The sequence below is a fragment of the Sciurus carolinensis genome, chromosome 10 (genome assembly GCF_902686445.1).
Source record: "Sciurus carolinensis chromosome 10, mSciCar1.2, whole genome shotgun sequence".
Classification (NCBI taxonomy): domain Eukaryota; kingdom Metazoa; phylum Chordata; class Mammalia; order Rodentia; family Sciuridae; genus Sciurus; species Sciurus carolinensis.
Genome location: NC_062222.1, coordinates 43,639,160 through 43,662,327, shown reverse-complemented (window position 1 = coordinate 43,662,327; position 23,168 = coordinate 43,639,160). Strand labels below are relative to the sequence as shown.

General features: G+C 36.3%; 1 protein-coding gene across 22 annotated transcripts in view; it reads left to right on the top strand.

Moving 5' to 3' along the window:
• Positions 1-23,168, top strand: part of Ank2 (ankyrin 2) — a 555,326-nt gene that overhangs the window by 292,572 nt on the left and 239,586 nt on the right. For 4 of the 22 annotated variants that reach the window (XM_047565845.1, XM_047565839.1, XM_047565846.1 and 1 more), the window contains exon 1: positions 1,049-1,562. The exons of 14 other annotated variants lie outside the window; for them this stretch is intronic. In XM_047565845.1, coding sequence (XP_047421801.1) covers positions 1,434-1,562 — 129 coding nt within the window. In that variant the 5' untranslated portion in view covers positions 1,049-1,433. Of the gene's footprint in view, positions 1-1,031; positions 1,563-23,168 lie in introns of those variants that run through there. 4 more of the 22 variants (XM_047565835.1, XM_047565831.1, XM_047565844.1 and 1 more) reach the window with 3 other exon arrangements.

Sequence of the window (23,168 nt, the reverse complement as noted above, 5' to 3'; positions counted from 1 at the left end):
TTAAATTACTATAGCTATCCAAATTTTTCTCCTAAAATGTAAAACTAGGAGTGGTATCCATGATCCACTTTGTGTAACACAGTGTGTGACTCTGCCTCCAGCTAAGAGTGAATTATTAAGAAGTGAGTGTCATTCTTGACATCCTATTGGCCCTTGATAAAACTGTGGCAACATTCTGAAAATGTGGTAGTATATGTAGTTGGGCTATGATGGAGAATTTCATTTTCTTGAGTTAACAGGTTGTATCCTTGGTCTTCTTTCATTGAAGTTCCCTACCGGGTGTATATACAAAACATCCAGAAATTTCAATCTTGCTTTACTTCATCACGTTGCTTTTCCTGTTAATTTATCTATAACCAACACCTTTGATAATTAATAACCAGTGCCCATATGTCCCTCTGAGAGAGATGGAGAGCGGTTTAGGCGGTGTGTGCCTTCCCCATTCCCTTTCTCTACCCCTGCCTTCCTCTTTTAAGCACTCCCTGTGTCTCTCAGGATTACCCTGCTGAGCCCAGATTATACCCTGTGCTCACTGACAGCTCCTTTGGATTCCTTGCTTAATGCAGCTCCCTAAATCAGCCTCGCGTGGGTCTGGAAACCACACAGTGAACACGAGCAACTCCCAGCCCTTCCCTGACCTGTTCATTCCTGTGTTGCCACGGGAATGGCAAGTAACTCTAACTCTGCCCGTCTTCTCCCAAAACGGCAGCATTGATTCTTTTCTTTAAATGCACCTTGGAGAAGGGAAGGGCTGAGAGATTTAAAAGGCAGGGATTCATGTCATGCGCTACAGCAGAGCAGCCCGTAGCAACGGCAGAAGCAGCAGCAGCACCGCGGCGGCGGCAGCAGCAGCACCAGCAGCAGCGAGTCCTTTAGCGAGACTGCACCATTTTCTTCTCACCCTGCATAGAGGTGTGGTTGGAAGCGGCAGTAAACTCCCCACCCCTAGCAGTTTCACAGAGGTGGCCTCTTCCTGGCTCCAGTCAGAAGACACAGACTGTCTGGAGGAGTCCCCAAAGACTGTTCCAATTGGTGATGTGTGTCTAAGGAAGGCTTTTTCAACTAGTAGGATGCTTGTCTGCTCTTGCGGCCACCCAACTACTGAAGAGCTCCAAGTCTAGTGCTCCGCCTTCCCCTGGGACCATTTCTGAGTGTAGGTGCACACCTATGCCTCTGCGTGCCTGCAGGTGTGTGCTGCTGAGGGACTCCGCTTGGGATCAGGGTACCCTGTAGTGAATTATGGGTGCTGCAGAGCCTGGAGCAAGATTATGACCGAGCTCGGGGGCGGAGTGGATTATTTTGTGAGTGTTCTGGCTGCCAGCCATTGCTCTGGTGGGGAAAAATCACATCTCCATATAGCTCTCAAATCACCTGGATTCTTGGGGAGTGGAAACTGATCCTCTGCAACTGCTTCTGCTGATTTTCCCTGCAAAATGGCTCACGCTGCTGCTTCTATTAAAAAAGTTCGAGAGGCTGAACTGGATGAAAAGGAAAAAAATCTGGAGAGAGAGAGAAAAAAACAACGGAAAATCCCCAGAGAACGTATGGAAAGGAAAAGAAAGGTATGAGGAGCATCACTTTAACCCTTTCCCGCTTTAGCTTTGTGTGGAACCATCAGCCTCAGAACTGGCAACTTCATCCTCCCTTTCTCCATCATTCCCCTGCACCATTTCCAAGCTCAGTTTGCAGCCTAGAGCTCATGCCTACGTTTGCTGCATTGGGAGGAGATGCCTGAGCAGAGTGAATTTCCCTTGCTGTGACCAAGCAAAGCAAAATATGCCTTCATGTCATTTACTCCTCTTTTACCCCCTCAATTAAATTTATTGAGTCTCAGAGCCAGGTGCTTTCTCCCTCCAAGAGACTCAGCACTTGTCATAGAAGGAAGGAGTTGATTTATGGTTGAAGGGTTAAGGTATTTTCCTCTTGTTCCTCATCTCTACTACTAGATCATTAGCACTGTGTCTCCTCAGTGACTATATATTTGATGTAGACCTCTGGTTAAGAATAAACCACAGGTCTTATGTACTCTTTTCCCTTCTGACAGTTGACACTGTCAAAATGCACTCAAAATATTGATGCAGTCAGCTGTGTCTCTGCATTTATAAAATTATATATTTTTTGGTTTGGTCACTGTACATATTCTCTTCTGAATATGGCAATTAAATGAAAACACCAAGTTAAACAAAGGAATGAAACATTGATTTCCTTTACATTAAACTATAGACTTGTCTTCTCTTTCTCTCCCTTAAAATGTTTTTTTTTTTTTCCTTTATAATATAAATAAGTGTATGGAGCTGAATTTACCAGTGGTCTGGATCTATAAAGGAAGAAGTTCTCTGTTAAATGCTTTAATTAACAAAGTAGGTCACTGAATAATTTCAGAAGATGATAAATGGCATATTACATTAGCAGAGCATAAAAATAGTGATTTGTATACAAGCTGTTGTTAAGCATAGCTCCGGGATTAGGGATGCACTAGGGATACATATGCTTAGTAATCCATTTGCTCAATGGATTTTTCTTTTCTATTCTTTTTCTTTCATAATAGAAGTGTTTACCTTTGCATTTGGGGAATATTGTCTTTGCCTCATTTTTCAAAAGATACTCAAGGACCCACTGAGTAGAGATCTTACTGCATAAGGATTCATCACATTTCAGTTTTACTACTTATTTTACCACTGGTTAGATCAAATTGCTGTTTTTGGGCTATAGAAATAAAATTAACGGTACATAATGATTTCCCTTCTGGGGAAAACTTTAATACTGTTTGACCTTTAAAAGGCCTTGTTTCAAGGGTGCATTAATTTTATTTTATAATATCAAAAGTCTTTTTGGCCATTTTTATGAAGGTTGGTTTCCTTCTTGACAGCTACTGCAGTTCTGTTTCTAATTCTCTAAATGGAACATTACTGCATAAAGTAATTTCCTGTGTTTATATCTTTTTTATCTTTTGTTCTCCAAAACATAGTATATTTATAATTTCTTGGCCAGGAGTGCTTGTTCAGCATTCAGTTGTGATTTAGCAACTTTGATTAGCTGGAGTACCATGCACACACCTGAAAAATGTGGTCTCACTTTGATTTGTTTCTGCTCCAGTTCTATGTTATTACTTTTCTTTTCCTCATTAAAACTGAAAAATTTTATCATTAAAATGGAAAAGTGCCAGTAGTTGTTGGGAATCTCAGTTGCTCAGATGCTGCATTGCCTTATCTTGATTCCCGCACTGTAGGCAAGATCATTGGCTAGTAATGTGGTCATATGACAGGATCATCTGGTCTTCACATTTAGATGTCATTAAACTAGAACCAGAGTAAATGGGGGAATAAAGGCATAGTTACTATTTGCTCTTTTTTCTCTTCTTTTTTCTTGCTCACCTATTTCTCCTCCTCCCTTTTGTACTGCAGATGCGTGTGGTATCACATAGATTTCCAGAGCTTGACCAATGCTTACTAAAAGAGTGTGTTTGGGGGCTTTATCACATTTATTTTTTAGATAGACAACCAATCCCCCACCCCGTGCCACATACAAATACTCACCTGACCCAGTTTTCAAATTTGATTTAAAAGAAAAGCCTACCTCATTATTATTCCTTAAGGTGTGTGATGGTGCGTGGAAAAATGCAAACAAGGGTGGTTGCCTATTAGTGGAGTTCTGGAGCACCATCTCCAAAAATAATTTTTAAAATTATCATTCTTTTTTTTTTTTTGCAAAAGTCTTTTTATAATATAAGAGAGAGAGACTATTGAGTTTATCATGTATCTTTTTCATATCTATCTGAAAAGCTTCCTGCTAATGAACCTGTTTAATCAAAAATTCAGATGAGATCCATCCAAATGAGGGTAAAATCTAATTATGGAGCTTGAAAACCTAAATACATAAGCTGATTTTGAAAGAAATTCTTTAAAATCAAGGTACAGATATTGATTATTTAAATAATTCAATTAAGCATCCTTATATTTGAACTTCATTTTTTTTTTAACCAGAGAGTGAACCAATAGTACGTATCACTGAACCACATCCCCAGTCCTTTTTATTTTTTATTTTGAGACACTGTCTCACTAAATTACCTAGGGTCTCACTTTCATTTCTGAGACTGGCCTCAAACTTGCAATCCTCCTGCCTCAGCCTCCCTAGCTGCTGAGATTACAAGCATGCCTGGCTGGACTTCATTTTGATATTCCTTTGTAAACCTGTTATTAGTCAAAAGGATATTTGTTTTATTATTGTTTACTCCACAAAACATTTAGCATCAATTTTAATTTTTTTAAACTTGAATCACTTTCTATGTTTGACTAAACCTCTATACCAAGTTGACAGTGGTGTGATCTTAAAAAATGACTCCTTATATACTAAGGGATCTTATTTCAACCTCATTGTAAGTAGAATTTATTTTAAGATAATATGTTCAGGCTTCCTTGGGCTACACTCTGCATAGCTAATATTTAAATGTAGTATATACTAAATGCTCATTGTATCTATGTCATGCTAGAATGAAACCAAGTATTAAGCAAATGAACCGAGATTAAGATTAGTTGAAACAAACTAACTTGTATTTGTTTGCACAAATGGGTATGTTGATCTGGCTTTTTATAGGAATAAGATGATATTCTAAGTAGTAACTTAAAGTGATCTCTTTCTATGTCCAATTTCTAGTTCCTATACTAGAATCTCATAATTTTAGACTTAAGAAGGGTGCCAAAAGGAATGGCTAAGTCAATTATCAGAGTTTTAACAAACTTATAAGATTTAGTGGTTTCAGGTACAAGAGTCTTTTCACAACCAACCATATACTATTTCTAAGCTGTACTTTTTTGTTTTAAATATGGAAAAATGTTTTTCAAGGAATGAGTAAAAAATAATTGCATCCTCGAGAGTAAAGCATATATTTATTTGTTTTGAGTTTTTACTGGTGTATTATCACTATACATAATAGTGAGATTTGTTGTTATTTATCTGTACATGCACATAACATAAATTGATCTATTTCATTCCTCTGTACTCCCCCTTTCCTTTTCCTCCTCCCTCCCCACAATTCCCTTTCTCTACTGGTTCCCCTTGTATTTCCATGAGGTTCCCCCCACCCCTTTTCTTTTCTCTCTCTTTAGCTTCTCTTATGAGAGAAAACATATGACCCCTGACTTCCTGAGTCTGGTTTATCTCACTTAGCAAGCTGTTCTCCCCTTCATCCATTTTCCTGCAAATGACATAATTTCATTATTCGTGGCTGAATGAAACTCCATTTTGTGTATATACCACATTTTACTTTTCCATTCATCTGTTGACAGACATCTAGTTTCATTCCATTACTTATTTGTTATGAATTGAGCTGTTATAAACATGGGTATGCACGTATCACTGTAGTATGACTTTAAAATACTGAGGAGTAGAATTACTGGGTCACATGATGATTCTATTCTTAGTTTTTTGTGGAATCTCCATACTGATTTCCACAGTGGTTGTACTAATTTGCAGTCCCACTGACAATATATACTAATTTACAATCTCCTTGTTGTTTTGATTTGCATTTCCTTGACTGCTAAAAGTGTTGTACATTTTTTCATATATTTGCTGGTCATTTGTATTTCTTCTTTTGAGAACTGTCTTTTTATTTCATTTGCCCATTTATTGACTGTGTATTTTTTATGTGTGTGGTTTTGAGTTCTTTATATGTTTTGAAAGTTAATCCTCTGTCAGAAGAGTAGTGGGCAGCTGGACATGGTGGCCACTCAGAGACTGAGGCAGGAGGGTTGCGAGTTCAAAGTCAGCCTCAGTAAAAGCAAGGCGCTAAGCAACTCAGTGAGATCCTGTCTCTAAATAAAATACAATATAGGACTGGAGATGTGGCTCAGTGGTCGAGTGCCCTTGAGTTTAATCCTCAGTACAAAAAAAAAAAAAAAAAAAGAAGAAAAGAAAAGAAGAGTAGCTGGCAAATATTTTTTTCCTATTTTTTCTTTTTATACTCAAAATTGTTTCCTTTGCTGTGCAGAATTAAAGTATATATTTAAATAATCATTCTCATTTAAATATGTGATCCTTGTGAATTTTCAAAGAAATAGATGTAATCTCCATTCTCTCAGTTTGGACAAACCATTCTCCGATCAATCACAATGTCTCCAACACTTATAAGAACCATAAAAGACAAATGACCTTTTCCTAGTACACTGATGCTCAAGAAATTCTTACTATTATTTTAATTTGTACTATTAAAATGCCAGAGTTAGCATTTAGTGAAATAAATATTTATAATAATTTATTAAGTACCTATGGGAGCATGAATCTGACATTTTCATACAGTGTACCATTTAACCTTAATAATAGTCCTATATATTAGGTATTATTCTGCACAAATAAAAGGAAAACAAGACACAGAAAATTGTGGAACTTCTTTAATCATACACAATCAGGCAGGTTATGGCAGTGAGGATTTAAACTGTGGTCTATCTGGTTCTAGAGTCAATTGGGGCAAAGTAATATGATTTGTTGGTTTTGTACCAACAGTGAAGACAAGTAAATCTTGTAATCTACCAATGTTTACATTTCTTTACCTCCAAAATGCTTTTCTACTGCTGAAATTAAAGTGTTGTGAGAATAAATTAAATAATGTTTTGAGGGGAACTATGTAAATTTAGGATTATGATTCTATTGTAATTGCACCAAAATATTTCAAGAGATTTCCTGGAAGATTATTAGTAGTCAACATTTGCTCCTTAAATTGTTGCCAGTTGCTTGCAATGATAGGTTATCATTCTTTATTACAACTTCATCAGTATTTTAAAAAATGTAATTGCATACTTACATTTATTAAAGTGAAATGTGATTTTGCATGGGATTAAGTAGAAAACAAGAGAAATCTTTCTTCTAAGTCCTTTTCATTGACTCTCACAGGAAAAGATTCTGATTGGTTCTTTGTTTACCTGTATATAGTTATTATTTTGGAGGATCAGGATTAACTATTTCTAGGATAACTTTTGTGGGACACTCCCACCATATTCTCATGTATTTGGTTATCTAATTGATGGCAATAAGAGTTATTACTAACTATATATAATGGATGCCTCACCAAGTTGTAAGGGGACATTGAGAGAGTTTTTTAGTGGAAGGGTGTTTTACTTGCAAGCTGAGAGACTATTTTCTATAACTTTGAATTGTGTTGTAAGAATGAGTTTTAAATTTTGTAGTTGTCCCTTATCTGTGGTGTTGCTTTCCATGGTTTTAGTTGTCTGAGGTCAATTGCTCTCTGAAAATAGTCCAGAAGTAAACAATTCATAAGCTTTAAATTGCACATTATCCCAAGGAGTCAGATGAGATCTTCTGCCATTCCAATCTGTCCCATCCAGAATGAGAATCTTCCTTTTGTCCAGCATGTGTATGCTGGACATATCCCTCACTTTAGTCGATCAGTAGCCCTCTCAGTTATCAGATGATTGTCATGGTGTCACAGTTTTTGTGTCTAGGTAACCCTTTTTTAACATAATAGTGACCCCAAGGTGCAAGAGAAGTGATGCTAACAAGTCCCATGTAACCATGTTTCCTTGAAGTAAGAAGGGGAAGTACAAGATGCTTCGAGAGAAATCACATTCACATAACTTTTATTACAGTCTCTTACAATTGTGATATTTTATTATTAGTTATTGTTAATCTATTATTGTGTTTATAAATTAAACTTCAACATATGTTTAAATGTACACATAGTGTTTGGTACTATTCACAGTTTCAGGCATCCACTGGGGTCTTGAACTCTATCTCTTTCAAACAATGAGAGACTATTATGAACATGAACTATAGTGACAAGCTGGGCCTGGGTTACCCTGTGGTCTGTGGGTGAACCCTGCTGTGTAGGAGGAGAATGGGCGGGCTGATCATCCCTCCTGTCCTTGAGCCTTCTGCTTGGGGCTCAGCCGCCTGATTCCAAAGGGCAGCACAGCTCTGGAAGCAGCAACACTAGTCAAGAACTACATGCGTACAAAGATTTCTGGGCAACAAACCAAATATGATGTGATCAAAAATGCAAATCGTAACTGAGTAATGTGGTCCTGTATAACGCATTACATTCTAGAACTCTCCAAACATGGAAAATTCCTAGCAACATGTTTTAGGAACTACCTCAAACTGTCTTTATGTGACTAGCTTCCCAGAATCTCTTTATCAATATGTCGATATTTGCGGAAACCACACTGACACAGGTCGTTGGGTGATGTCTTAAACTTTATCTGGACAGATGTCCTTCTCATGTCCTAAGTCTATCTGTAAATGAGAAAGTTCTGATCATTAGCTTATCCCACTTCAGTCTAAATAAAAATGTTGAAGTATAGCTATTTAAATGTGAAAACTTCCATAAAATCATCATATTTTAAACCATCTTCTTTAACTTTCCTTCCATTTCCTTTTCTTAGCTCAATTCACAAACCCTTTCTTGGCTAGAAGAATTATTTTTATATAAGTTATTAACACTACTAATGGCACTCTTTACCCGCACCGTAAATCTAGTTTTTATTAGTTTTTAATTATAAGGAACCTCTTTCAACTACTGAGTGGGTGACTAACTATCAGCTTGGGGGTACAGCTGTCAAATTTGCATGATTGTGGCAAAAATAGACACAATTATATGCCTTGAGATAAGTGTTTAGGAAGACTTTTGAAAGATAAGGTAGATCTTAATTTAGAAAGCTACTATGAGTGAGTTGATTTATTTTTGAAATTTAAAGTCTTATACACAACCCAATTAATATTTTCTCTCACTCTGCATTCATCTAAATGTTTGAATCTTTTTAAAAATCAGAATTAATTTATTAGTTATCTTTATTATCAAATTTTTAATATAATTAGACATATTATTCATCAATTATATAAAAATAATGACATTCACAGCATATTTTGATACCAAAAAGAATACTGAAAATAGTTTGGAGAATTTTTGCAGTAATCAGTGAAAATACAAAGCCATTGGAGTATGACCCTTTTGCTCCAAGGGTGAGTTGTGATTTTAAATGCTTATTGAGGCAAGTCTCATCAGAATCATCTGGCTCTACCCGATTCATAAGTCAGAATCCTGAGGTAGAAGAGCTTAATCTACATATTTTTAAAAACTTCTTGGTGATTTCAGCCAGCACTGGAAACAACTTATATACAATGTCTGTTCGTCTACCAACCCCTAATTTACTTCATCTTGAAATGTGGAGCTGAAAAAGATTTATGAATGATAACAAACATGACTCTAAATTGCCATGAGAAATTTTTTCCATGTGTAGATAGGAGACACTGGCAACCTTTTGAAACTTTAATAAGAATAATTAGTCTACATAATAACCAATTAATTCTGAGCATGGAGAGGAGGAACAAGTGTATAAAGAGATACCTTGGCAGGCTTCACGATTTGCACGTTGACTCTATTTTCCCTAAAGGAATAATCTTCAGGAAGGAGGTTTAGGTGTTTCTGAGTCGTACACTACTAAATTGAGTTTGAGTAGTCATCTGAACTAAGTTTTTGAAGGAAAGTACTAGATTGTGATTTTAAAGGTATTTCTTAAACATGTTATGCTGTTTGAAAGAATGCAACTAAATATCCTAGGGAATTAATTGGTAACTTAGCAGCCATGGAGACCTCGAATCTTTAGAGATGACAGCACTTCTTGAACTCCTAATGCAAGTCAGGTACTTTTTGTTTCTTGTACTTGACTTTGGTCAATTTCTTTGATCTATTCACATAAAATGACGTTTATGGGAGGAAGAAGGAATAATGAATTATCTCCACTGAATCATCAGATATTCTTTTTTAATATATTTTTTAATTTTTAATTTTTTTTGTTTTAATTAGTTATACATGACAGTAGAAGGCATTTTGATACATCATGATGTAGAGTTACACCAGCTGTGTGATCATATATGCACATAGGGTAATAATGTCTTATTCATTCTACTATTCTTTCTACCCCAATTACCCCCCTCCTCCTTTCATCCTTTCTGTTTAATCCAAAGTACTTCTATTCTTCCCTAGCACCTGCCTCCCCTTATTGTGAATTAGCATCCACCTATCAGAGAAAACATTTAGCCTTTGGTTCTCTGGTATTGGCTTACTTTGCTTAGTATAATATTCTCCAGTTCCATCCATTTACCTGTAAATGCCATATTTTCATTCTTTTTTTAAGGCTGAGTAATATTCCATTGTGTATATACCACATTTTCTTTATCCATTCATTTGTTGAAGGGCACCTAGGTAGGTTTCACTGTTTTAACTATTGTGAATTGAGCTGCTATAAACATTGATGTGGCTGCATCATGGTAGTATGCTGATTTTAAGTCCTTTGGGTATAAACTGAGGAGTGGGATAGCTGGGTTAAATGGTGGTTCCATTCCAAGTTTTCTGAGGAATCTCCATACTGCCTTCCATGGTGGTTATACCAACATGCAGCCACACCCGCAATATATATTAGTGTGTTTTCCCCCCACATTCTCGCCAACATTTATTTTTGCTTGTATTCTTGATAATTGCCATTCTGACTGGAGTGAGATGAAATTTCTGTGTAGTTTTGATTTGCATTTCTCTAACTGCTAGAGATGTTGAACATTTTTTCATATATTTGTTAAATGATTGTGTCGCTTCTTCTGTGAAGTGTCTGTTCAGTTCCTTAATCCATTTATTGACTGGGTTTTGGGTTTTTTAATGTTAAGTTTTGGAGAAAAGATAAACTCTTCAACAAATGGTGCTAGGAAACTGGAAATCCACATGTAGCAAAATGAAATTAAACCCCTATCTCTTACCCTGCACAAAGCTCAACTCAAAGTGGATTAAAGACTTAGGCACTAGAATAGAGACCCTGTGCCTAATAGAAGAAAAAGTAGACCCAGATTTTACCATGTTGTCTTAGGAACTGAATTCCCTAATTAGATCCCTAAAGCACATAAAGTAAAATCAAGAATCAAGAATCAATAAATGGGATGGAACTAAACTAAATGCTTTTTCACAGCAAAAGAAACAATCAAGAACTTGAAGAGAGAGCCTACAGAATGGGAGAAAATCTTTACCCATATGCACCTCTGATATAGCACTAATCTTTTAATATTTTTAATTCATCAACTTTGTATAGTACAAAGCTCTTTTATTTGTTTGGTTGTTATTTTTGCATGAACATTTTACCAGTTGGGCTTTCACTCTTTTATTTTAACTCACTTATTTCTAATCTACTAAACACATGCTGAATGTTAAGACTGACAATGATCTTTCTTTGTGTATTTACATATCATTAATGATGGTTTTACTGAATGTCTGCTTTTTAGGGCCCTGTTTAATCTCTGGACTAATTTTTTAAAAAGCAAGTGACATAAAAATGACAAACATGAAAATATAAAGATCAAGTTGGGCACAGTGGGGTACGCCTATTATCTTAGTGACTCTGGAGGCTGAGACAACAGGATGGAAAGTTTGAGGCCAGCCTGAGCAATTTAAGGAGACCCTGTCTAAAAAGCTCAGTGGTAGAGTGTTCCTGGATTCAATCTCCAGTAATGCAAAAAAAAAAAAAAAAAAAAAAAAAAAAACCAACAAAAACAATCAAATATTGCTAGTGCATTTTAAACAAAGTTTAACTGCTACCCCACATGAAATAGAGATGGGAGTGGAATCTAAGATGATGAAGAAGAGAAAATGTACCAGAGAGAAGTAATTTCTTTCTTTCTTTCTTTCTCTCTCTCTTACTTTCTTTCTTTCTTTCTTTTTTTTTGATAATAGAGATTGAACCTAGGGGTTCTTAACCACTGAGCAACATCCCTGGACCTTTTTATTTTTTATTTTGAGACAGGGTCGTGCTAAGTTGCTTAGACCCCACTTGTTGCTCAGGCTGACCTGGAATTTATAATCCTGCCTCAGCCTCCTGAGCTGCTGGGAATATAGGCATGCACCACCATGCCTGGCCTAATTTTCTAAGTAATGGTTACACAAAATTACCACACTACTACAGCTTCATAAAAACAAATTCCAGAGACCTGTGCTTACTTCTGTCTACTAACTGTGACCTTGGGTAAAAATTGATCTGACTTCAGTTTTTACAGCTCCAAAATGATGAGGATCTTGAGTTGTTAGAATTATTTCTGTTCTTATATGATGCTATTTTTTAAAAATCATGACTTTATTTTCCTTCATTATGATAACTGAGATAGTTTGGTGGAATTTCCAAGGTTTTCTTTACGCTATATGAATTATTTTGAGCTGACTCTCTGTCCAAACATAGTGACCTCCCACAGAGCTCACACACCATCTGAGGTGGCAGCAACTTTCACAAATAACAAGGATAAAATATCATTTGGGTCACTAAATTGGATTTGAGGTTGTCTATTTTTTAATATATGATGCAAATTTTCTTACCTGACAGATGAAATAATGGAAGGTAATAGTTCCTGTTGTGGTGCTTGAACTTTTCTGGAAGTTATTAAGGCAGTATATATAGAAAATGAAGTAATCATATGAAGCTGTGCGGTTGTTGTTTCGAATTTCACACACTAAGTCACTGGAAGGAAGAAGTTTGTTGTGGTTCCCTTATTTTCTCTTAGGCACTTTGTTCACTGATAGTACCAGGAATTAGAAGCCACAGAAAAACATCAGCACGATGCTGTTAATCATTTTGCAGAGATGCAGGGGCAGTGATGGTGGCCGTCGGGATTGTAAGGTGCCATGATGGCAAGTGCCACAGTAAACATTGGAAGAAAACTCAGTAATCCACACACCACTCAACTGCACAGCTTGGCAAATATAAGAACTCTCATGAGTTCTTCTAGAGGCTGTAGTACAAACTTCTTTCTTATTTATGGCTCTTGCCTCAAACTGGGCCAGAATGCTTAACTAAACCATGTCACAATCTAAAATGCCTGAGACCAACAGAGTGTAAATGAACCAGGTAACCTGAAAGCAGTGACTCCTTTGAGGATAGAGGTCATTTGGAAAGCCAAGGGGCTTTTGTTCAGGGTGGTCGCATACTTAGCCCAGGGCTCAGTGTGGGCTCTGGGACAGGAATCAAAGCCTGGGTGTGGGTGGGAGAAGAAAAAAGCCATCTGTGAAACACAATTTATCGTTAGTGGGGAGAAGGCAGATGACAGAGGACCAAGGAGCAGATGCCAATTCCCTTGCTACAAACCCTTCATTGAATCATATAAGGGGCTTTGTATATAACATCAAGCACACATACCCAGTCATTTAACCTAAGATCTAATATTTCAGAATTTTTAGCTTTCATACTAGAAAGGAGCACTGAACGGTAGAACAAGAATTTGCACCACACCAATGACAGAAATGTTTTGCCTTTAAATGAAAATTGATAATTAAGATGCATGCCTTTTAAATCAATTAATTGGCTTTCACACAGGAGCCTTGTGGGTTGTGTATTCTATATTAAGTTGCATAAGAGCTTATGAAGCAATTTGGTCACTCCAATGATTTTAAAATTCTTTAAAACTCAATTTTTAATCAGGAAACTCAGATAATTATGTTTTTTTGTTTTAATTGCATTTAAAAACTTAGAATCAATGAGAAACTATTTTAAATAGTGCCTATTTCTCTTCTTTCTAGTCTTGGATAAAAATTTGCCATACTTTATTTTCTATCAAGCATATTTCCAATGTGGGTTCAGATGTATGCACTACATAAAACTATAGCTATTGTTGTCCCTTGGATCAAACAAATATTAATCGAATAACCATTGTGCACTAAATCTTTTTCCTGTTGAATGAATTTACTTTAATAGGAAAGTTTATGACCACCAAAGTAAAAACAAAAAGTACAAGAATGAAAACCTGTGATCCTGTGAGTTCTCATCAAACTCAGGACAACTGTATAATTTTAATTATCTAAGACTATATTGAAATATGATGAAACGTGTAGAAAATTTGTGTACTGCATTTTAAATTGAGGTTGGCAAAGGTTCTTGGGTTAAAATATTTTCTCTCAAGTAACTTCTCTTTTAGATAAATATTTGATTAATCTCAGTAGAAAGAATAAAGGATGTACAAGATTAGGTGTAATAGCTGGTTCTTTTAATAGAGGTTGAACTGGAGGTGGAGGCAATATCTCACAGGTTGGATATGGAAGTTGGTGAGCATCATGGTGTGAACAAAGAAGGGAGAAAGGATTTGGAAATAAAGTCAAGGGATCTTCAAAGCAATGAATGAGGAACTGAATTCAATGAAGCAAAAAAAAAAAAAAGAGAGAAATTATGAAAGGCTTTGTTATGAAGAAAGATCTTGGGGAGGAAGTAAAGCTAGCAAGGTCAGCCAGGAGACTGTTATAGTACACCAAGAGAGATAAACAGAGCTTGGACTGAATGCTGCCCAGCAAAATCAGCAGGGAGAGAAACAGGATGGATTAGTGCTCAACTAGAATAGAGAAAAAAGGGGGACTCAAAATGACTTCAAGTTTATACACTTCGAGGATATGAAAAATGACAGTCATTGACAAATTAAATTTCAAGTACATGTCAGGGAAAAATAAAAATACATTGCTTTATTTATGGAGAATTTGCATTGGTGACAGGATGATGCAAAGACTTTTTTATATAAAAGACCAACAAATAAAAATGTTCTTTCTCTTTGGGTGTACTAGAAATTATATGAAAGAAAGAGTTGGAAGTCCTTAATACAAGTCTCAGCTCTACCAAATGCTGAATGTCTGATCACTGGCCTCAGCTATCTATCTGTAAATTTCAGTTAATAATGACATATACACAGATGTGTGTCATTATTATTATGTTATGTCATTATATATATATAAACATAATTCTAAGGACTTAAGATGATACAGTGGTTTTGAAAGCAATATGTGCATAGAAATATTATTTTATCAACAGATTTCTCCCTTTCCATGTGAGAGAAGGAGAAAAGGAAATACTTTTAGTGCTCAAAGGTTAAAAATGTCTCTGAAATATTTTGTTCATGATAGGACAATTTTTAAAATATCTGTAGTTTGTCTTTATTAGTCATGTGTTGGAATGGTACTGCACTCTTAATTTAGATGATATTGGCACACATGCAATGGCTTTTTTTGCTTTATCATTTTATTCCTGTTCCTTTTTGGGTAAAACATTTAAAAGATTCTTTTCTTCTTTTTTGGTTAATGGGTAAAAGTGGGTTTTTTCCTTGCCAATGTATTAAATGTATGATACTTAAAATAACAATCACAATATTTGTTGAACAATTTCCATTTTCCTACTGGCTTACAAAATTCTAATTTTATATACTTTGAATTACATAAAGAACTGTCTATTCTTCCACCTCTTTTGTGACTAAGACTTGCCATGAATCTGTGCAATATCTGTATGGGCTGTTTCTGTTTCAGTGGTAATAATAATGTGTACTAGGATCTCCTTTTTCCACTTTGAACTTGGACCATTAAAGTGAATTTTCTCTTATGTACCAGATTTGCTTCTCTAATAATTCCCGTGAGCATGCAGCTACTTTCCATATATAGTTAGTACCCTTATAATTCATGAATTGTGAGTCCCTTGACCCCTCCCAAAACATACTCCATTTCTCATTTTAATTAACTTTGCTACAGCATGGTCAAACTCTCTAAAAGTCTTCCTTGTTGTTTCTTTGTTTTTAATATTTCACTTGCCTACCTCAATTTTTCTTGGTAAAATATTCGGATATGTAATGTACATTTACTTTGTAACCAAATTCTCAGTTATAATTAAATGTATAATGATATTGTACGTTGAACATTCACCCTTAAACAGCTTGTAAAGCACTCTAATGCTGATGAGAGACCATGACAGTACCTATATTAGGGTTACATGTACATTCTTTATTTAAATGACCAAATGGTACAATGATAACTGAATGTGTTCATTTCAGAGGGCTTCTGGTGTTTTTCTTAAGCCTGTGCACTTTGAAGTTTTAATGTGCAAGAACAGCATCCTGTCTGGAACAGACAAATGCCCTGATCCCACAGGATTTTACCAGCTTGCTGTGCACAGAATGACCACTGATTTTCTTCCTACACCACATCACCATTGCCTAAGACACAATAGCGCTCTACTGATTTTAAACATCCAATTACTGCTTTTGTGTCCTAAATTCAGACTTGTTATAAGTTAGTCTTCTGAATTAAACCTGGAGAGAGAAGTTTTCTTAGGCAACCTATGGGTTGGACCCAGCATGAACAGTTGTTTCATAAGGAAACAGGATCAGAGCTTTTAAGATTTTGTCAACAGCTCTTCTCTTTTATAAATCAACAAGGAAACTGAAGATGTTATTATGAAGGATGAAACAAAAAATTTTTCTAGAGAAATATTTTTCTCCTTTGTACCATTAATCTTTAAATATTAATGCATTGTGTTTGTGTATTAAAGTTACATTCGGGTTTAAAAATATAAAAAAAAACTTTAAATAATAGTTTTGCAAGCTATAAATTCTCCTATTTGCAATACACATTTCTTAGTCTGTAGGATTCAAACTTTCCTCTGGGATACATGAAGTATATACTACATTAGGCCAGCAACCCTTTCTCAAAACTACTTGCACCGTTTTTCTCTCCCATTATCCTTGATTCTTATTCACACTCCACCTGCTCATGGCATGTTTTAACTGTCCTAAAGCATGGGCAGTAACTTTCCTTTTTTTTTTTTTTTTTTTTTTTCCCCCCGCAGTGCTGGGGATTGAACCCAGGGCATTGTGCTTGCAAGGCAAGCACTGTAACAACTGAGCTGTATCCCCAGCCCTCTGCTCTACTTTGATGAATGTCACTCCAGCTCCTGTCATGACTTATCTGGATATGCCATGACCCAGCTATACAGATTGTCTGGGTGGAGGCTGATTACTGCAATCTAGATTTCCTTCCTTGCATGACATTATCAGTGTTCCAGTGATTTGTAAAAATTTGACTCCCTGGTATCTGTAAGTTTCTCTTATTTGAAAGCTGCTGAAAAGCAGCATTATTGGAATACAAGAGTGAAAATAGGGAATAGAAGCATGAACCTCATTTTAGGCTTAGTGATGGGGCATGTCGCTGTGTTTATAATAGATTCCCAAGTGAAGACAAACCTGTAAAACAGAACACCAAGGGCTTGCTTCTGTTGCAACAAGCAGCATATTGTAACTGAATTGAAAACCCCCTGGCATTCCTGCACACTAAAGCATAGTAGGTTTAAATGGGATCTTTGTCATTCCACATATCCTGAAGAAGTTTTTCTCTGTGTGAAACCACATGCATTTTCATAGAAAATTCAGAGATAAAAACACATCTGGCAAGATATTAGAGTGAAATATATAGACAAAAGACTTAGGGTTCAAAGACTTTTTTCTTTCCTTCTTCCCTTTCCTCTTTGAGCTCAATTATCATCTAAAGCCATGGAGTGGCTAGGTCAAGAATTTGACCAGAGAATAAAGTTGACTAGGAAAATACCATATAAAAGAAAAAAATAAGAGAGTATTCTGAAATGTCACAACCTATCAGACCATAAGGCCCTATGCAACTTGATTAGAATTTTTGTGTTGGTTTAGTTTAGTTTTTAATTAGCTCATTTTGGAGTAGGTTCTTTGAGAAAACCTGTGCTTATAATTCTGTTCCTATAGTCTGATGCTTATGAACATATGTATCTATATTCTATTTTTTTTTCAGAATGTGCTTCCTTTTTTAGGTGTGTTTTAATAAATTTCTTCCTTTGTTTTTTTTCCCACTGAGTTTTTAACATATTGAAGTTACATTATTGAAGTTTTAGTATAGTGTGTACTAATATATTTATGGGCTAGGCGCAGTAGTGCGTACCTCTAATCCCACCAATTTAGGAGGCTGAGTCAGGAAGATTGAAAATTTGCGTCCAACCTCAGCTACCTAACCAGACTCTGTCTCAAAAATAAAATAAAAAGACTGAAGGTGTTACTCAGTGATAGAGGGTTTCTGGTTCAATTCCCAATACTGGAAAAATAAAAGTACTTATGGGAATGATCATTTTAATAAGATTTGTGAAGTAGACCCTTTTAATTAAAGTGTGTGAAATTGAAAGAACATTTTTGTAAGTTAAAAATTATTGAAATTTAAGTTATAGACTTTTTCCATAGAACTGCTCTGTATCTGAAACTACAGCTTGAGGTCTTATGGTTTTTCATCAAATCAACACAGTCTGTGAATTGGGGGAATTCTGAATCAGGCATGAGAACTATGGATGGGGAAAGAGAACCAATCTAGAGAAGAAAACGGACCTGACGGGGCACCTCAGACTTGTTGTCCCATATTACCACACTCGTTGTGGGAAATAGTCAACACTGGGGTTTTCATTCACACAGGAGGAATATAGCAAGGGGAAATTGCAGCAACCATTAATATTTGAGGATCAAGTAAGAAGGGGCTTCACATCTGTTCTTGGCCAATTACTACCCATTGATATTAATTAGACGACAAAAACATCAATTCTGGGAAAGAAAAAAGTAGTGACAAAATATCTTGGAGGCTGTACCCACCATCCTCTTCACACTGGCCTCCAGCAGGAGTGGGCAGTAGCGTTTTTGGTAATACAGGTCAAGTTTAGAAATAAAGGTTGATTTTCAGTGACATGAGGAAGAAAATGAAGTTATGTTTCGGGGCATCTTAATTATTGGCTGTCTCTAGACATAGGTGAAGGGACCAAGTGGTCGATGAGTAAGTTGGGGCAGGAGGAACTGTTTCCAGGGTGACTTCACTGTGAGTCACCACCTGGTGGAAGCCTGAGGAAGTTTGACCCTTTTATTTTGAAATTAGGGATGGATGGAGGCAGCAGGTGGGAGGCATCAGAAGATCCAGGCATAAGGAAATGAGGAATAAGAACATGTAGACTTTCAACTTGGCTTCTCACAGTTGTTTATTAAATCATGTAACTTTCACAATGAGGTAGGTATTTTTAACCTCGATTTTAGGGGAGGAAAATGGGGCTCAAAATGATTCATTTCCCCCCAACTCACTCTCACAGCAAATGAATGCAGTAAGTGATAGATCCCAGGTGTGAGATTCCAGGCCTGTGCCTTTTCTCTAAACTGTGCCTGTCTGTATGACACAATATCTGAGTATTTTTAAATTAAATATCACTATTTCTTACTTAAACTGTAGGACAGATAGTAAAACTTGGAACCATCTGACTGAAAAAAAAAAAAAAAAAAAGAAAAAGGAGCGAAGTTGAGGGAAAATAATTATGGCAAACTTTCTGAGCAATGCCATGTGCCACTGTCCTAAGAACTTTGGGTGCAACAACTCCTTTAATCTCCTCAGCAACACCAGAGGTAGAAATGATTATAACTCCCTTTTGTGAAATGGAGAAAGTGAAGTTAAAGAAGGAAGAAAAAAAAAAAAAGACTTTGAACAACTAGTCTCTGGACTTCTCCATCAACCGTATAATTCTGTAAGGAAAAGTAGTTGTGATGGAGAATACGTATCACTAAAATATAGAAAAAAATTTTTTTACCATTTGAAAGAACAGAGCCAACAGAATAGAGGAGAGTCTGTTAAGAGTTGTAATGTAGTTTATACTACAGCAAGGTCTCCAATAACAAGAACAGAGGACAGAGAAGGACCAAATGCTCAGAACCCCTAAGTGCTCAGTCCATCCATACTGCTAGCATCTGTGGCGACCAAAATGGAGGTTGCTCCAAAATTTCTCAAGAATTATTTGTGTTTTGTTTCTCTTTCTTTCTTTTTGACTGAAGTCACAGAGAAAATGAAAGAACAAATAAAACAAACTGAAAAAGGAAAGCCCCTGAGGTGTTACTGAACACAAATACAAAAACCTAGGCAGCCAGCGAAGGTCTTTGAATGCTTCGTCCGCCAAACCACAAGGTCAAGGGTCTGTATGACCCCTCTGTACATAGGAAGTTCGATCTTCCTTTATCGTAATGTGGGATAATAATAAACTGAACCATATCAGGTTTCAGAACAAGAAGAAAACACCTTCTCCAAGTGGGTTTTTAACTTTTGATCTCCTCCTGTTCAGCTAAAATTGAATGCTATTAAAATAGAAAGCACATATATCTGTAAAATTGACATTTAGAAAATGTCAATACTTAATGGAAGCTACATTCACTCTTATTGATAATTCTTTTTTAAGAATAATTTAGGATAAAATTAAATCGTTATGACATCCTTCTTGGTCAACTAAATAGAATATGACCTATTTAGTGAAATCTGACCAGAACTTTGTCATATAGTAAATCAGACCTGGGTGCTGTGGTGCATGCCTATAATCCCAGCAACTCAGGAGGCTGAGGCAGGAGGATTTCAAGTTTGAGACCAGTCTCAGCAATTTACAGAGGCCCTCAACAACTTAGTGAGACCCTTTCTCAAAACAAAGAATAAAAAGGACTGGGATTGTAGCTCAGTAGTAAAGCACACCTGAGTTCAATCCCCAGTATCATGCTCATCACCCTCAAATCGTGTGTGTGTGTGTGTGTGTGTGTGTGTGTGTGTGTGTGAAATAAATTTTATAGGCATAGAAATTGGAAATTCTAATTCCCAACATTAGATGCATTTAAAATAATGAAAGTAAAACTTTGGATTCTTGTGGTGCTCATTGTTTCAGAATGCCTAATTATTGCAGATAGACATACCTGAAGTATAAACATCTAATAGCATCAAGGAAGGAGAGGTCACCTGAGTACTTTAATTGGTTGTTGACCATGAGAATGAGGAGGAATGCACTTCTTTCTCTGAGGACGTATTGAAGGCTCATAACTGAGTTATTTAGGCATTTGCTATATTAACGGTGACTGTTGTCTGTGAAGGTTAACACGTTGAAAGTTGTTGGAAGTGATGATACATATGAAAAAACAAAATGGTAAATTTAAAAAAATGATGGAAAGGAAGAAAAGGAAGTGGGCATCAGAGATTAGAGGCAATGTCTGGTAAGGTGGTGGCATGCAGAAGTTAAGGCTGTGTACAGCATTAGATGTGACAGTAAGGCACAGTAAGGGAGCTCTTGATGACCCAAAAGTGGGTTAAAACAGAGCCAGTAGTGAAAGAGCAACTCTACAAAGGGGAAGTGGGATGAAAAGAAGTTTCTATTACACAGAATACCTTATAGATCCATGATGGCTGAACCGCAGGGCAGTGTGTGTGTGTGTGTGTGTGTGTGTGTGTGTGTGTGTTAGCGCCTTCATTGTAAGAATAATCCATCTGTACCTCTAGAGAACAAACACTCTATTTCTGGCATTAGGAATGATTGCTGTATTTGTTTTATAACCATAGCCATGAATACCGTGAACCATCCACAGTGTGATCAGTAGTCTTCTCCTTACCTAATAAACCATCCTCTGGTTTGTGGCTCCTATTACTTTGCATTTGCTCTTTTCATTTCTCTTCATATCCAGATAATTGCCAATAGGTTCAGTGCCTGGATCATTTCAAAACAAAATCAAACATCTGAAAAAATAGCCATACATGAACTGACAGAATAGTAATAAGAACAAAACAAAGGAACATTTAATGGTAATTGGATAAATTACTGCAGATTGCCATTTTCAGAGATTCACTGAAGCATTTCTGCATGTACATTGGTAATACTACACGTTTGCCTCTTTTTATTTAAATGATGTGTTTGGGCCTGGCATGTAGTGTTGAATAAATATTTATGGGATAAATTAAATAAATGTTTGTATAAAACAATCATATTTTAAATGTGCAAAGGAAGATTTTTATTGTTCATTTATTCAGTAATCAATTATGAATGCCTAACATATAGAGGCACTGACAGGAGTACTAGGGACAAATAAAAAATAATGTCTGTTTGTCATAAGCCTATAGTCTAGTGAAGCAGCCAAACACATAAAAAGATAATTACAATACACGGTAACAATCACCATGCTGGCTCTGTATCCAGAGTAGAGCCTAAACCTGTTGCAAAGCAGTACTTCAAAGAGGAGTTTTGTAAATATTGAGAGGGAAGGAGGTGATCCAGATAGAGGAGTAGTTATTAATAAAAGTCTAGAAGAAATTGCAAGAAAGAAAAAGCAAAGATGAGATTATGAAGACCAAGGTGAGGGGGATCAGAGCTACACCATATTAAGAGTTTGATTTTTATCAAGAAGATTATAGGGAGTGTTCTAAACATCTCTGAGCTGTGGAGAGAGCTCACTGGCTGTAGTATGGAGAATGAATTAGAGGTAGAAGCTAGAGCAAAGCTAGAAGTAGAGAACTATTTAGGTGATTGTTACAGTGATTCCTACAGGAAATGAATTGCTGACCTAAAATAGTGGCAAAAGGATAGAAAGAATAAATCCCACAGGACTGGGTGCATGGGAAAAGGAATGTTAAAATCTTCAAGATTTCCAGCTTAGACATTAAGGTGAACAGGGAAGCTAGACAGTAAGCCAAAGAAGACTGGGCCAGGAGCAGGTTTGAGGAGGACATTGACTTAGGAAAGAGAGTATTGACCTATGAAAGCACTGAGCTAATTCCAGCAGCTCGGGAGGCTGAGGCAGGAGGATCTGGAGTTCAAAGCCAGCTTTAGCAATGATGAGGCACTAAGGAACTCCGTGAGACCCTATCTAAATAAAATACAAAACAGGGCTGGGGATGTGACTCAGTGGCCAAGTGCTCTGAGTTCAATTACTGGCCCCCCTCTCACACACACAAAAAAAGCACCAAGAATGTTTAAATATTCTGAAGCACTAGTAGAAAGAAAAAACATTTTTCTTAGAAAATTATTTAATGCTCTTAAAAGAAAAAAAAAAAAACCAAACCCTTAAGTTTTAGAGCTAGACCTGCATTTACTACATTTTTCTCCCTTTCTTCCTCCTTCTTTCCTTCTTTCCTTCCTTCCTTCTTTCCTTCCTTCCTTCCTTCCTTTCTCACTCCCTTATCTTCCCGTAGAGAAGATAAATTATATGCTGACCTTATATCAGGATTTATAAACTTCTGACTCTAAAGAGTAAACACACACACACACACACACACACACACACACACACACACACAGTAGCCCAAGAGGCTCTTTATTATAGCTTTATTATACAGATAGGAGTACTAAAGTTCAAAATGAATTCCACAAAGTACATAGCCAATAATATTTTACAAAGGACATAAGACCACACTAACATATTTTTAGAAGACTAGGTTAATAATATTGATTTTGTAATAATATTGATTTTGTATAATTATGATTATATTCCCAGAGTTTCTGATTGCCTGTGAAGTAATTCTATTTCTGAAAGAAAAGTAGGACATAATAGAA